Source organism: Megascapheus bottae, chromosome 1 (genome assembly GCF_031878675.1).
Source record: "Megascapheus bottae isolate mThoBot1 chromosome 1, mThoBot2.hap1, whole genome shotgun sequence".
Classification (NCBI taxonomy): domain Eukaryota; kingdom Metazoa; phylum Chordata; class Mammalia; order Rodentia; family Geomyidae; genus Megascapheus; species Megascapheus bottae.
In genome coordinates, this window is record NC_143509.1 from 46,081,896 (window position 1) to 46,097,948 (window position 16,053).

General features: G+C 40.3%; 1 protein-coding gene and 1 long non-coding RNA gene across 4 annotated transcripts in view; one reads left to right on the forward strand and one right to left on the reverse strand.

The window, feature by feature from the left end:
* Masp1 (MBL associated serine protease 1) overlaps positions 1-2,100 on the reverse strand; it is a 66,834-nt gene extending 64,734 nt beyond the window's left edge. For all 3 annotated transcript variants that reach the window (XM_090343649.1, XM_090343658.1, XM_090343639.1), the window contains exon 1: positions 2,004-2,100. In XM_090343649.1, coding sequence (XP_090199775.1) covers positions 2,004-2,008 — 5 coding nt within the window. In that variant the 5' untranslated portion in view covers positions 2,009-2,100. The remainder of the gene's footprint in view (positions 1-2,003) is intronic.
* Positions 1,552-14,342, forward strand: LOC150069085 (uncharacterized). The gene is made up of 3 exons (XR_016537396.1): positions 1,552-1,892; positions 9,394-9,553; positions 13,643-14,342. It is a non-coding gene; the product is annotated as an uncharacterized LOC150069085 (long non-coding RNA).
* Positions 14,343-16,053: the final 1,711 nt, after the last annotated feature.

A 16,053-nucleotide genomic window follows, 5' to 3' on the forward strand; every position in this document is an offset into this window, starting at 1 on the left:
ACTAATTGAATTCAACTGAACAAATGTTGATTGAATACCTAGCAGGAAACAGGCATTATATTAGGTACCAGTGGCTCGATGATAAAGACATTGTACAAAGAAGAAGACTTTGATCACATATCTGCAAAACAAGGTGGACCTTTAAATAAGGAGTTAGTCTAAAGAAAGAGATGTCCCTCAGAAGAACAAAGGAGGAGATGCAATCTCCCACCCGGGAAGAGGAAGTGATACTTGATCCTGTTGAAACCATCTGGTCATCTAGGTGGAAAATAAGTGGGAAGGGCTCTTTTAGATTTGAGGATAAGCCTAGGCAAAGATATGGGACCACTACGCAGCCACACAGCTGAGGTTTTGAGGGAGGCAATCAGCAATTGGGTGACATTCAGTCCCTGGGCTGGGAAATCAGATATCATTCCATATAGAAGGGCATAAAGACTGCTTTCTTAGGAGGAAGGAAAATGAAGTTTGATGGCAGGCTTTAAATGACAATGAAGCTAGCAGTGGTGATACACACACATACACACACCTGTAATCCCTCCCCCTACCCCCACCTCCACCCCATGCTGAAGAAAGAGGATCTTGAGTTGGAAGTATCCTGGACTACATAGCTCACCAGGCTGTCTCAACAAACAAAACAAAGCAACAACAACAATATATATATATATATATATACACACACACACACACACACACACACACACACACACACACACATATATATGACAGTAGATCTAAAGGAAAAAGATTGAATTAACATTGATTGAATTAACATTCTGAGGACTTGTTTATCCCTTTTGAGCCACAGGTAATAGAAAATCAGAGTCACTTAGCTAAAAGCCCCTAGCTGGCTTCAGACTCACAAAGCAAAGTTCTTAGTGACTTTGTAGGAAAGACACAAATAGAACCACTCTTGATTTTAAGGACAGGGGATGAGATGGAAAGGTGTGCAGAACTTAACACATCTCTGGCACGTGCTTTCACCTCTTGTGTGTGTGAGAGAGTTTTTTAGCAGCATTCACACTCATAATTAACCACAAAAATTAGAGTGGCTGAGTTTTCAGATCTGCCAAAAATAAACCTGATAAGGAATTTCTAGTAAGAAACATAAAGTAGGATGAGGAACAGGAAAGACTGATGAAGCACCAGTCACCAGTCCAAATAGAATTTAAATTCCCTAGAATTCCAAATGCTCCTTAAAAAAAAAAAAAAGTGCTATCTCTTTAAGAGCCATTTGATGCAATTCATTGCCTGACTCATGTCACCAGCTGCCTCTGATTTCAGCGAGCGGCACAGAATTTATAGGGAACTGTAAAATGGGGACAGGTTTTTAGTTTTCTAAATTGAGGTTTAACTGGAAAACTTCTAACGATTTCAAAAACCATGAAACAGAGCTACGGTGTGTGTGTGTGTGTGTGTGTGTGTGTGTGTGTGTGTGTGTGTGTGTGTGTGTGTGTGTGTTGGGGGTGGGGGAGAGAGCTGGTTCCTTTTCTAGCTAGAACAAATAAACACACAGATATCTAACTCTCAAAAGTGCAGAGAGAGAGAGAGAGAGAGAGAGAGAGAGAGAGAGAGAGAGAGAGAGAGAGAGAGGAATCAGTGCTCATTGCTGAGGAGAAAAAAAGGGGAAAAAAAGTCAGTCTTGTGGGCAAGAGGAGGAGAGTCACATTGGCCAGTAGGCAGCTCCGTGCTCTGGCAGAGGAAGAAATCAGAGCTTCCACCGCGCCTGGCAGCCTGGAGGAAGATTGGCACAAACTCCTGTTTTAAGTTGCAAGTCTCTGCAGTCCAAGGAAAGACTTCTGCCCACTAATGTCCAAGGCTCTCTTTGCAGAGCCCCAAAGGTCCATGAGAAACCCCCAAGTCCCTCAACCCACAGCCTCTTCCAGGACAAGCAGGTGAGTTTACCCAGACACAAGGTCAGACCCTCCGGGCTGTTTGACACTTGATCCTGAATCCTCCCCCCTCCCCCCAAAGGGCACAATGCCCTCTCCTGCCCCGACACTCACCTCATTTTCCTGCCTCTGTGAATGCCTGGGTGCCTGGCCTCTGGTCCCCTCTGTCTGACTTGTCTGGGAGCTCGTCCCTCGGTGTGTCAGCAATGCCTTATCTTTGTTCTGAGGTCCCTGTGTGTCTCTGGAATTGGCTGGCATTCTCCATTCAGGTCACGCCTTCCCCTGCCTGCAACAGATTCCCCTCTCCCCCTCTCAGCCTCTGGCTTTTCCTCTCTCCACTCTGCTCTTCCACAAGCTCAGAGGGACCTGACAGAATGAAATCTGTCTGCTTCCTTGGGAGATCAGTTCTGTTCACCAGTTCCCTCTCTGGGAAAGAATACAGTCCTTAAGGGAAAATAGCAGAGAGGCTCCACAGCATAGGTATTTGTATCTGTGAGTGTGTGTGTGTGTGTGTGTGTGTGTGTGTGTGTGTGTGTGTGTGTGTGTGTGTGGTAAAGGGAGAGAGAGGAAGGGGGGAGTCTAATTTGCCTGATGGGTTATAATTTTTCCTCTCCTTCAGAACACCAGAAAAAGAACATCCTTTAAACAGAAGCAACTAAGTAAGAAGGCAATTCTAATAACTATCCTCAGAGGGGAACAAGATACAAATTGTAAAACCTCATTCTGTTTGTAGACAACTACACATTTTCTTTTCCCGTGAACAATGCTGCTGGCCCCATAGTGACGGGAGCTTGGAGATCTGTAGGGTTTCTTTTTTTTTTCTTACTTAGACGCAAGACTTATGACTCTGTTTATCAGTTCAGTATACAGAGGTCCAAGCCAGCCTAGACAAGGGCCATTGCAGCCAGAAGATGAAGGAACCACCAGGTCTCATAAGATGTGAGCTTTGTACCGGTGTTAGTGCCCATGGTTTATGGAGAATCAACACTGGACTTGAGATGAACCTTAACTCCTCTCCTGGGTGGCCCACACAGAATAGGGAGAAACCTTTCTGAGTTTAGAAATGTATTTTAATGAGCATTTTGCTTTTGCAGGGTTAGCCATTGTAATGAGCACAAATGTCATCTAAAGAGACTTCTCAAACAGTTTTTTCAATTTGCAGATATCACAGAACAATGGGGTTTCAGTATGATAGTTTCACAGATGCATACAGTGAAGTCCAAACAAGTTTACCTCCCTCCATTATATTTCCTTAGGTTCTTCCTCTCTTCCATTTTTCAAAGAATATTTGGTGGGTTTTATTATGACACATACACACATGAACCATACAGTATTTTGCTCTTTGAGCTTGGCATATTTCACTCAACATGTTTCAATGACATTATATCATTCTTTATGGCTAAATAATATTAAGGACTTACTGCTATTTTCCTTTTATAAATGAAGAAACTGAGGCATACAAACATTATCCAGCTATTTACTCATTTTCCCTGCTGTTACTACTATTGTTTGTATGTAAGTTATCTGGGAAACCACTGTTATGAGCAGTTTGTATATTAATGCTTTTTAACATCTTTCTAGCTTGTCTAAGAGGTAGTAATATCATCTCCCTTTATTTTCTAGGTGAGAAAACTGCCCAGAGAGGTTAAGCAATTTAGCTATGACCTTTTCTTATTTTGTTTTTGAGCTCTTACACATTTTCTAACATTGCTTCTTACTAATATATCCTAATGCATATGGAATATCACACCACACCACAACACCTCATTGTAAAATTCAATTTGAATCATTTTGAAAAGAGCTTGAGAATCAAATTCAGAACATACTACACAAGGTGGCTGTGTACTTTGGGCACAAGATCTCTGATCCTGTTTCCCCATCTGCAGATTGAAGGCTTAAGATTATGAAGGGGAGCTTGCATTATTATTATTGGAAGATGTGGTTGACTATGCAGAAGCCAGTATCTGAGATAAAAACTTAATGTTTGAACTGAGGCACCACTTGAGCAAAATATTGCTTTGTATTTCAGGCAAGGTCAGAGGAAAAGCCTTTAAAATTCTCATTAAGTAGAATCTTAGACTCTCAGACATCAAATAAGCCTAGCAAAACAACATTTTAATGATTTAAGTGTAAATGAATCAGAAACACATGGACTACATTTCTCTTGCAATACACAAGGGTTTTAAAACCAAAGGAGAAAAGAACTTGGCAAAAGGCACACAGCACTGAGTGCACACAACCCTGCCTCATGGATATGTCCCCTAGATTCCCACAGCCACTGAGTTCTGCCTGGATTTAGGACTCACACTAGGAAAGGCATCCTTTGTTCTGGCTCTGGTTGCAATGGGGAAAGAGCTTGGGGGAGAGAGAAAGCCATTGCTTGGTCTTGTAAAGTGTCACAGCGCAATTAGTCCTCCTGGAATAATGTCTTAGCCATGTTTTCTCAAGGCTGCCAATGTTCGATGAGAGGCATGTGAAATATGTTTTAAGCCAAAGTTCTGCCAGTATACAGCAGATCAGGGATGTGCGCTTCCCTGGGCCCCAGCCAAAGCTCAGACAAATATGCATGAAAACAGTAACAGTTGCAGCTCCCTCTCCCTTCCCGAACAATCTGGGCTCAGGGACAGTTTCCCTTTAGGTTGATTCACAAAGGCAGACATTGGCGACATTACCCTGTGCTTTGTTAATACTGACCAAGGGATGGGACGGAAGGAGAGGGTTGGGGGGGGGGTCTGGGGAGCAGCTGCTGATGTGGAAGGAGTGTCACCGAGGCTCCAGAAGACCCCCCCCCCAACTCCTCAAGCAACCAGGCTTTTCTGAGAGCAGGCATCAGTTTATTGTTTGGTAAAATCTGAGGACTGGGCTCCATTGAGTTCCCAAAGCTTGTTAAGGGAGATGAAAAGATTGTGGGGAAATACAGAGAAGGCAGGCAGGTGGATTGCTTTGCCAGATCTGTAAAGAGGGATGAGAAGGTCCTTTATAGTCTTGATACTTACTTTGTCCATTAGTGACATTTGTCATTAGTGACATAATTCGGTCAGAGGTATTCAGAAAAGTAATGTATAAAAGGAAAGGATTCAATTAGTTTTTCACAAGTTCAGCAAAAAGGGTTGGAAATGCATAGGAGGAAGTGATAGGGCTCTTCATTCCTAGATAATAGTCACAAAAACTGTAGTAATTCTCCTTCCTAAGTGGAGAAATGCTATAACTTTCTGGTCACTGGAACACTTTCGTTTACATGTTCTCTCAAAGCATTTAGTTTACAACTCCTGAGTGAGGGTGTCTGGAACTCTATGAATGTGTCAGAAAATGCAAAGAATTCCATCAGTGGTATTTTACTTTATTTCATTTGAGCAAGGCCTCAAGTCCAGGCTCCCAATGAATATTTAAGAAACTGATAAAGAGCTCTATTCACTAATAAATAGTATTTTCAAAACTACAGTGGCTGAGTTTACCAGATTACCGGAATAATGTATGAATTTTTTTAAGTCATTCTGGAAATTCATCCCAGGAAATTCAACTCAATAAACCCAGGTAGGGCACTTGAACTTGTAATTTTAATATCTCCCTGGCATGAATATGCAAACTGAAGCCCAAATCCCACTCTTTGCTTTCATCAGCAGACTCCTGATCTTTCTAGTGGACTTTAAATATTCATGAACCATGGCATCACGTGATTACAAGATTCCTCCTCCCGCCCCCCAAGGAAAGAGCCATTTATTGGCACTAATTTTTTATGCTGTCCTCTAATCAAATACTGAACTTTTAACTCCTAGTGTCTCAGCATATAAATGTTGGGCTTTTCATTGTATTTCCATACATGCATTCCATATCTTTTGATCAAATTCCCTTTCTGTAATATTCTTTTTCACTCCCTGTCTCCTTTTAAATATAATTTTAACAGGCATCTATTATATGTATTTATATGTGTAAATATATATAAAGTACTTTGACTATATTCACCTCCCCTCTTTGCTATTTGCCTCCTCTTGGTACCATTTCTCATGCTGTCCCTGTTTTACATTCCTGTCATTCATTTTGAAAGACTAGATTCTGTATCTGAGAGAGAACACAGAGTAGATATTTGTCTTGCGCCATTTGGCTTATTTCACTTCATGTGACAAGCTCTAGTTCCATCTATTCTATTTGGCTTTTAAAGAGGTCAGTTAAAATGTGGTGTTTGGCATGGGTTCCAGTTTATTATGATGAATGTCTTTATAAAAGAAAATGAAGAGCCAGGAATTTGGCCTAGTGGTAGAGTGCTTGCCTAGCATGCATGAATACCAGGGTTCGATTCCTTGGTACCACATACATAGCAAAAAGCCAGAAGTGGTTCTGTGACTCAAGTGGTAGAGCTCTAGCTTTGAGGGGGAAAAAAAAGCAAATGAAGACATAGATACAAAGGGGAGATCACATGGTAATATATGAGAAAGCTGACATCTGCAGTTCCCGGATGGATTCTTTTCCAAAGGTGGGAAAAAAAACCCTGCCAGATCCTTGATCCTGGATGTACACCTGCAACTGTGTGAGAACAGATTTTTGTGGTTTAAAAACACATACACTGCTCCACTCCAAGTATGAACAAATAACATATTTCCACACCTTTCTTACTTTTGTACATCTATGTCCATTCTATCCCAATCATACCAATGACAGGAATTTTCACTCATATTCTCGCCTTCCAGAAGTTCCCAGATGCTTAAGCCACCCGGTCAAGTGGGCCAGGAGGAAGGAGGCTGCAGAAAGCAGGCAGACAGGGAGAAGCTGGGGTCTGTATTTCCCTAATGCCCCACTGCTGTTTCTTAACACCACCCCCTTTCCGAGCTACCCTGCACTTTCTTCACGTGGGCTATTCTGTATCCTCCTCTTCCCTTCTGTCATGGTTACCCCTTTTAGTCCTATCATAAGAACGCATGCAGGTGCCTGGAACCAATGTTTTCCTCTCCTAGTCCCTCCCAACTCCCTGGGCTACCTGGAGCTCCCAGTGCCTCAGTGATGAAGAAACATTGGTTTTGATTGTCCCAAAGCATCCCTAAATTCTTAGAATTAAAGGATCTCCTAAGCCCCAAGTGTTACTCAGTGAAGATGTTACACCTGGGCGTTTCAGCATATCATGGAAACAAAAGTTAACAGAGGCAAAAAGAAAGAAACCAAGAAACCAAGAAAGAAAGAAAGAAAGAAAGAAAGAAAGAAAGAAAGAAAGAAAGAAAGAAAGAAAGAAAGAAAGAAAAAGAAAGTAAGAAAGAGAAGGAAAAGCACATTTTCTTTAAATTTTTTTCTTATTTTTCTTATAAAGGTGATATACAGAGGGTTACAGTTATACAAGCCAGATAAAGAGTACATTTATTTTCTAACAGTGCCACCTCTCCCCCTCCCAGTTTTTCCCCACCCTCAAATTGTGTAGTTCATTTTCAACATAGTGTCTACTGACTACCACTGCAGTGTTTGTTGGCCCCAAAAGTACATTTTCTAGAAATAAATGACAGACAAAGTATACAGGAATGAAGCTGGAGTAAGGATACATAAAGACTATAAAATGTCACCTTTTTTCATATATTTTTTATTGTAGTTAATAGAAGGGTTACATTATATTTGCCAGATAGGAGGTGCATTAATTCACAAACATTGACACCCTTTCTCATGTCTTGGTCCCCATTTCCCTCCCCCCACCCCCACCCATCATCTTGTTTTCCCCCCTTCCCTATCCAATTTCAAATAACCAAATACAAATATATCCAATATATCAGATAACAAAGTGAGTTACTGTAACAATATGAAATAACCATGGGACAGCAAAAGAGAAGAGAGATAATATAGTACATTAAGGACAACAATCACTCATTATATGGCTTTTGTTTCTATATCCTAGAGGGCCTAGTGGTAGTGTGCTTGCCTAGTATGCACGAAGACCTTGGTACCACATACTTAGAAAAAAGCCAGAAGTGGTGCTGAGGCTCAAGTGCTAGAGTTCTAGTCTTGAGAAAAATCCAAGGACAGTCCTCAGGCCCTGAGCTCAAGCCCAGGACTGGCAAAAAAAATGTAGCCTTTTTTAGCCCCTTTCATGAGTAATTACTGGAAGATGTGCTCAAAGAGGGAGGTGGTTAATGTTGGAGGCATGTGGAACAATGGATTCACTCATACAATGCATGTGGGAATATAAAGTAACCTGGGGTATTAGTAAAGTAAAAACACATTTGTCTTGACAGTAGTTTTACCTTAAGCTATGTGCCTGTGAAACACTTTTATGTGTACATGCATTCTTATTGTAGCATTACTTGTTAAGAAGAAAGGGGGCTTTGGTAAAGAGTAATTAATATACTATGGCACTATGGCATATCCATAACATAAAATAGTAAGCTATAGCTAGAAATCATGTTAAAGATCTACGAAGATCAACATGGTTTTAGCTCCAAGTCTTTTTATTGAATAAAAAGGGTAGGTTGAATAATGATACATACAATAAGATACCATCCATTTAATTAAAAAACAATAGGCTCACTAAATAATATAGGTTTTGTATACATCGATGATATATATGTGTGTGTATTGTATATCAACAAAAAATGTGGAAAGAGATATATCAAACATACACAAAAATGTGTAGAATAGATTTTATTCATTTTTTTTTCAAGTATGGACAGGCTTATTTACTTTTGTATAGGCATATTTACTTATTTACAATTATTTACTGTGGATTAGTAGTTTTATCTATCAATAACTTATTTGTTTGCTGATTGACTTTCAAAGATAAAGTCATATTGTATAGCCCATTCTGACCTTGAACTTGAGATCTTCGTGCCTCAGCCTTTCCATGCACTAGGATTATGAGCATATGTCACCACAGCTGCCTTATGTGATTTTATTCTTATCTGGAAGACTACAAAGCCTGTAGGGCTAAGTTTTGCAAGGTTCATTCAGAGGCTTGGTTATGTTCAGGCACTCACTGATGTCTTTCCATCAAGCTGAGGTGCCACATATATTTATACAAGGCCCCTCTGGTGCTGGGTGCTGGTGGCTTATACCTGGAAATCCTAGTTACTCAGAAGGCTGAGACCTGGAGAATCACAGTTCAAAGTTAGTCCAGAGAGAAAAGTTTGTGAGATTCTATATCCAAAATAACTAGCAAAACACTGACTGCAGACGTGGTTCAAGGGATAGAGTACCAGCTAAGTGAGCACAAGACCTTGAATTCAAGCTCAGGTAGCAACAAAAATTAAAATAAATAAATAAATAAGCAAGCAAAATAAATGAGAGAAAAGATTCTTCTGGGTGTGAAGGGGAAGACAGTTTGGGATGTGGGAAGCAGGAAGAAGAGTTAGGAGCTAGGGTCTAGGCCCACGGGCATTAGGCATAATGGACACAGAGTTGGAGCCCATGAAAATGATTAATTTTAATTTATTTTAAAATTTGTATAAAATTATTAATGAACTGATCTCCTATTACATTTGTCTTTATACTGGCATAACAGTAAAACATTTTTAATACATATATATTTTTAATTTAGGAAGGAGGTTATGAAAGCTGGAGCAGCCCTGGGTGACAAGAATGGACGAGCCAGTAAAGTAAGAGCACATGCAGGGGCCGAGAAACGAGAGGCAAGATCTATTTTGTCACAAGAAAAGCCTAAACTTGGCTATACATGAAGAGCATGGAATGAAGAACAGGTGGGATCAGTGAGGAGACGCAGAATCTTGACCTGGGATAGGGAAGTGGTGTGTGGAGCAGGGCAAGAAGGGGTCGGAGAACAACAATCCTCCAGTGCTGGGCGATACCTGAAAACTTATTAGATAGAACAACGGCTCTCTGCTCAGGCTGAGCATTCGAGCCCCATGAGGAACTTTAAAATATTTCTGGCTGGGCATTGGAAGCAGAGACTGAGTGGATCACAGTCCAAAACTTGCTTGAGCAAAAAGCAAGACTGAATATGAACCAATACACTAGACACAGGGACACATGACTTTAATTCCACCTACACTGGAAGCATGCAATAGGATTGTTATCGAGGTCAACTGGGGAAGAACATAAGACTATTCAAAATGTAACTAAAATGAAAAGATTGCCTGGCACCAGTGGCTCACACCTGTAATCCTAGCTATTCAGGAGGCTGAGATCTGAGGATCACAGTTCAAAGCCAGCGCGAGCACTGAAGTCTGAGAGACTCTAATCTCCAACTAATCACCAGAAAACCAGAAGTGGCACTGTGGCTCAAGGGATAAAGAGGTAGCCTTGAGCTGAAGAGCCCAGGGACAGTGCCCAAGCCCAGAGTTCATACATTATGACCAACAAAAATAAATAAATGAATAAATAAATAATAAAATAAAATAAAAAGGTTAAAGGTATGGGTCAAGTGATAGGATTTCCACCTACCAAACAGGAACCCCAGAGTTTAAATCTTAGTATTGCAAATTAAAAATAAAAACAGATATGTAAAACAATTTCCATACCAACTGACCTAGAGTCTGGAGAAAGTGGACTAGAATAGGTGATAAAGGAAAAGAAAGATATCTTGGAATGGGAATGACATGACTAGATGGCAGTTCTAAAAATCGAAGTGGGCAAAACATTAGAACTTATTGGTACAGGTAGGAACATTCTGAAGGCTGTTCTGGAGGCTCAGGAAGTTAGAGAGAGAAATGACAAATGGGACTGCATCAACGGAAAAATGTCTGCACAGCTAAGGAAATAGTTACTAAGCTAAAAAGGTAGCTGCAGAATGGGAAAAGATTCGGCAAGGCCTCATCTCCGGAATACATAGGAACTCAAGAACCTAAATGCCCTTGCAATCAATAAGTAAGTGAGCAAAGGAACTAGAGACTTCTCAGAAGAAGTAAGAATGGCCAATGCACACATGAAGAAATGCTCAACATCCCTGGCCATAAAGAAAATGCAAATCAAAACAAGAGATTCCATCTCACCTCAGTAAGATTGGGCAGCACTGGTAATTTGTATTATAACAAATGCTGTCAGCGATGGGCCGGTGGGGCGGGTGGGGGGAGAGGAGAATCCTATTACACTGCTGATGGGAATGTAAACTAGTACAACCACTCTGAAATGAAGTTTGGAGATTCCTCCAAAACTACACATAGAGCTGTCTTCCCATGCATCAATATCACTCCTGTGCATCTATCCAGAATAGTACAAGTCAGGATACAGTAAAAAACAAACAAGCAAAAAACAAAACACTTTCACTTTCATGCTCATTGATGTACTATTTACCATATCCAAGTTATGAAAACAGTCTACATATCCCCCGACAGATGAATGGAGCAAGAAAATGTGGTACACATACACAATGGAATTTTACTCAACTATTAGAATGAATAATATAATGTCATTTACAGAGGCATCAATAGACCTAAAACAAAGCATGCTAAGTGAAGTAAATCAAACTTGGAGAGACAAGCAGTGCATGTTTTCTCCCATGTAGAAGTTAAATCTAACATACAAACATATGTGATAACATATATAGAGTTTTATGGAGATATGCAAATTGATTAAATGACAGTATACTTAGGGAAGGATTCCGGTGATGTAACTCCTTTGAACAACTAACTGTTTAACAGAATGAATATGAGGGAAGCTGAAATAGGCTCCAGTGGGGGAGGGCAATGAGACAGGGCACATGGATGGAGAAAGGAAGGGTATGCAAGTGCAATCACTATATTTGATGTACATACGCTATGTAAAAAGTAATCTATGTACCTCAAAGGAGGATAGGATTGGGATGTGAAGAGAGGAGGGAGAGGTAGTGATGAAACAACTTCTGGAATGGAAACTTCATACAACTACTTCATAAAAATAAATGAATATACCTTAAAAAACACAGCTGACGGATAGCAGAATGGGAGATGGGGAGGAGGTGAGAGCCAAGCTAACCATTCCACAACTTGTACGGGGCCTCACAGCTCTCCTGATGTCCCACGGTCAGGAAGAATGTCAGGAAGTGAGAGTCATATGGAAAGAACTGGAAGGAGCTTCAGGCTAGACAATCTGGAGTGGATTCTGGCTGAGGGCCAGACCATGTGGTGCACGTGGGTCTGGTGGCCCTCAGTGTTTGCTGGCCAAACCACAGGGCAGATTTAAACACTTTCAGTTGTCACAACACCACATGCCTGCATGACAAGGGCTTTTTAGAAAAGTTATGTTTTAAAAAATGACAATACTTTGTCACAGAAAAGTATCTGAAGGAAGTAGATATTTCTTAGGGATTTTCCATATATATATAATGAAAATTGTATATACATATATAGACACATATATATATCATGTAAAACACGGATCATAATGAAAGCATATATGTATGTATACATTTCTCTATATATAATGTTGTTTAATGTCAGTACTGGGGCTTAGACTCAGGGATGGATAGTTCTTCATAATTTTTCTGCTCAAGGTTGGTACTCTACCATTTAAGCCATAGTTTTACTTTCAGATTTTTATTTTTTCTTCTGATTAGTTGGAGATAATAATCTTTCCTATCTGGGCTTGCTTTGAATCTAAATCTTCAGAACTCAGCCTTCTGAATAGCTAGAATTACAGGTGTGAGCTACCAACACTCAGTTTTCTTAAAGATTTGAAAGAATAGGTTGACGATAGTTGCCCAATTCTATAACAAAACTCTTGAATTTTTCCTCTTGTCTAGATAAAAGTTTATATCCCTTAATCAACATCTCCCTCCCTGCCCCATTCTCTAGTAATTCAATCTTTTCTGCTTCTGTGAGTTGAGCATGTTAGATTGTACACACAGCTGAGTTCATTCAGAACTATCTTTCTGTGCCTGGTTTAATCTTTTGAACACAATGCTCTTTGGCTCACCTATGTTGCCACAGATGGCATAATTTCCTCTATTAATTTATTTATTCATTTTAGCAGCACTAGGGTTTGAACTCAGGACCTAGGCAGGATCTCTACACTTGAGCCACACCTCAGCTCTTTTTGCTTTAGTAATTTTTTTTGAATAAAGTCTTATTTTGTTTTGTTTTGTTTGACAGAGCCAGCCTCTAACAGTAATCCTTCTATCTATGGTTCCTGCTTAGCTAAGCTCCTGGTACGTACTACCAAACCTAGTTTGTTAGTTGAGGTGGAATCTTGCTAAATATTTCATTCTTTTCTTTTTTTCTCTTTATTCTTTCTGCCTGCCTGCCTGCCTGCCTGCCTGCCTGCCTCCCACCCTCCCTCCCTCCCTCCCTTCCTCCCTCCCTCCTTCCTTCCTTCCTTAGTTCCTTCCTTCCTTCCTTTCTTCCTTCCTTCCTTTTTTTAATCCTGGACTTTCCTGCCCAGGCTGACTTGAAATTGTGATCCTCAGACCTTAGCCTCCTGAGTAGCTAGATAGCTAGGATTACAAATGTGAGCCATTGGTGCCCAGTCTTGCATTTTGTTAAGACTTAAGAATGCACTGTCAACATACTAGTTAGCACTTGTCTTTTTAATAATAGCTGCCTTAAGAAGTGTGAGATCAACCAGGCAACAGTGGCTCACACCTGTAATTCTCCTCAGGAGGCTGAGAGCTAAGAATCACGGTTCAAAACTAGCCAGGGCACAAAAGTCCATGAGACTCTTCTCTCCAATTAACCACTAGAAAACCAGAAGTGGCACTGTGGCTCACCATGGTACAGCAGTCACTCAGGGACAGTGCCTAGGCTGAGTTCAAACTGCACAACAGACATAATAATAATAATTATAATAATAATAATTATAATAATAATAATTATTATTATTATGTGAGATGATACCTCATTGTGGTTTTGAAACAGGATGTACCTACATATGCCATGCTTCTCTGCATGTAGCCTAAGTGGGCCGGAGCTCATGATCCTGGTAACTCAGCCTCTCAAGTACTGGTATTGCAGGTATGCACCACTTTGCTTACTTCTATTCAAGATCAGTTCCCAATCTATGCAGTGAGAACTAGGATGGTCTCCAGGTCTCCATGAAATTGAGACACATGAATACTGCAGAGTGTACAGGATATCTGCACATGCAGTCCCCCACACCAGGGGGCTGAGTGGGCATGAATCTTTTCTGGTCCCTGGGGAAACAGGATGATAAGTTTGGCATAGAGGGATTAGTTCAGGCTTCACTATTCGGATATTTTTGTTAGCTGTATGTAATCAGGTGTAGTTCTTCTGGGTCCTTGGGTCACTGGGTAGGGCCTCTGGGAAGGCAGAACCACTCTCAGACTACAGAGGGGAGGTTGTAGAGCCAAGCTATGGAGTGAATTCAGGATTTTCTGTGGAAGGAAGATGAGGCATTGTTCCCGGAATACAAGGGATCTCATGGAGTACAAGGAATCATCTCTCCCTGTGCAGCCCAGGATCTCAAAGTCACCACAAGGACATTTTTCCATGTATGAATAGCAGATTCTTGTAGGAGCTGAGATACAGAGGCCAACTTGCTATCCTGATACCTAACATTTGCTGATGTTATATTTTGTCCTGTTTTCTTTTTGTCTATTTTGCTCTTACATTTCTTTTAGATTCATGGAGATTAGAATTTGTATATTTGTTGTGATTTGTTTTTATTTCTTTGTTAATAGATTAGATAATTCCTTTTTAATTATTTTTTCTTGCAGGGCAGGGATCAAACTCAGGTCCTCATACACAATAAATACATAGTACTCTGCCAATTCCCATTATTCACTACAATTATCTTTGTTATTTTCTTGTTTGTTGTATGGTTTAACTTACTATTGTGTAACTTCAATGGATAGCATCCTAGTTTAAATATACTATAAGAACTAAAATAATAGATTCCTGTTCCATATTATGATATTGCTGTAATCACTGATTTTAATGTATAAAATTTAAATGTATAACACCCATAGTGTGTTTTTATTTTATTTAATCAGGCCAACATATATAGAAAGATTTAAACACATTTAGGAAGATTTAAATAGTTATGAAAATCTCATATTTACCCTTGCGGTTACCATTTCTGGCATTCTCCTTTCCTGTGTGTTCTAGATTTCCATTTGGTATTATTCAAAGAAATGTCTGAAACACTTCCTTGAATGTTTCTTTTAATGTGGGTCAGCTGGTGGTGCATTTTTTTCAACATTTTGTATATTTGGAGAAGATTTTATTCTGTTCATGTTATTTTTTTAAAGTATTGCCCTAGAAGTAGAAGAGCCTATATACATTTGGGAGTTAAGAGATGCCTAATTAAGAGACTAGATCACTTATGTTAATTATGCAGTAGAGGCTCAAAGCCCTGAGGGTCAGCACTATTATTTTCATTGTGCAGACTTGGATGACCAAGGTTTAAAGGTTCTTATCCAAGGTCATACATCTAGCAACAGATGGCATTCCTGCAGTGATAGAGTCTATGATATTAACCACACGACCCCCTTGCTAATTATGATAAATACACAGAGGACACATCAATGGTGACTCCAGGAAATGCCTCATGCTTGTATTTCTGAGAAAAAACTCCAGTAATTTAATAGTCATTCCGGGACAATGGTCTAACAGGAAACTCCTGGGGCCCTATGAATCCATATAGGTCCCCAGAGAGATCAACAAAGCTCTTCCTTATAGCTGGTTGATCAAGACCAGCTCAATGTCATTCCCATCTCTAAGGAATGGCTCCACACAATTGGTCCCTGTGGGTTAGGAGCAGTGGTGGCAGGGGCACTTATGCCATGTCAGAAAGGACTTTCCACATCTTTTCAGGAGCATGGTCACACTCCTGATAGAACGAGGGACAGACGCAGGTTGGCATTATGTGCAGTCACCAGTGTGTTTCTGGTGCAGTGAACATTTACACACAAATTCACCTTCATGGATCTTAGACCCTTTCTCTATAGTACTGTCCCCACCTGCCCTTCAGATCTTCCTGACGAAGATCTGAAGGTACAAAGCGAACATTCTTGAAAATTCTGTTTTCTTTGCCATCACCTTTTAGAAGCTTCCGAATGGTTTCCTCCTTCACCTCACCGGCCAGAAGGGTTTTCTTTAAACTTTCAGAGACTTTTAGGTCACCAGGGGCAGCCTAGACTTTTGACTGAGTTATCAGCTCCTTGAGGAATGCATCTGTAAGTACCATCTTGCCAAACTCTTCAAGGCGATTTACAGTGTTGCATAGTTAGAACTGTTTCTATGTACATGTTGAGTCACCAAAAGGGTGTCTGAATGAAGAATATTACACATAATATTGACTTGGATAT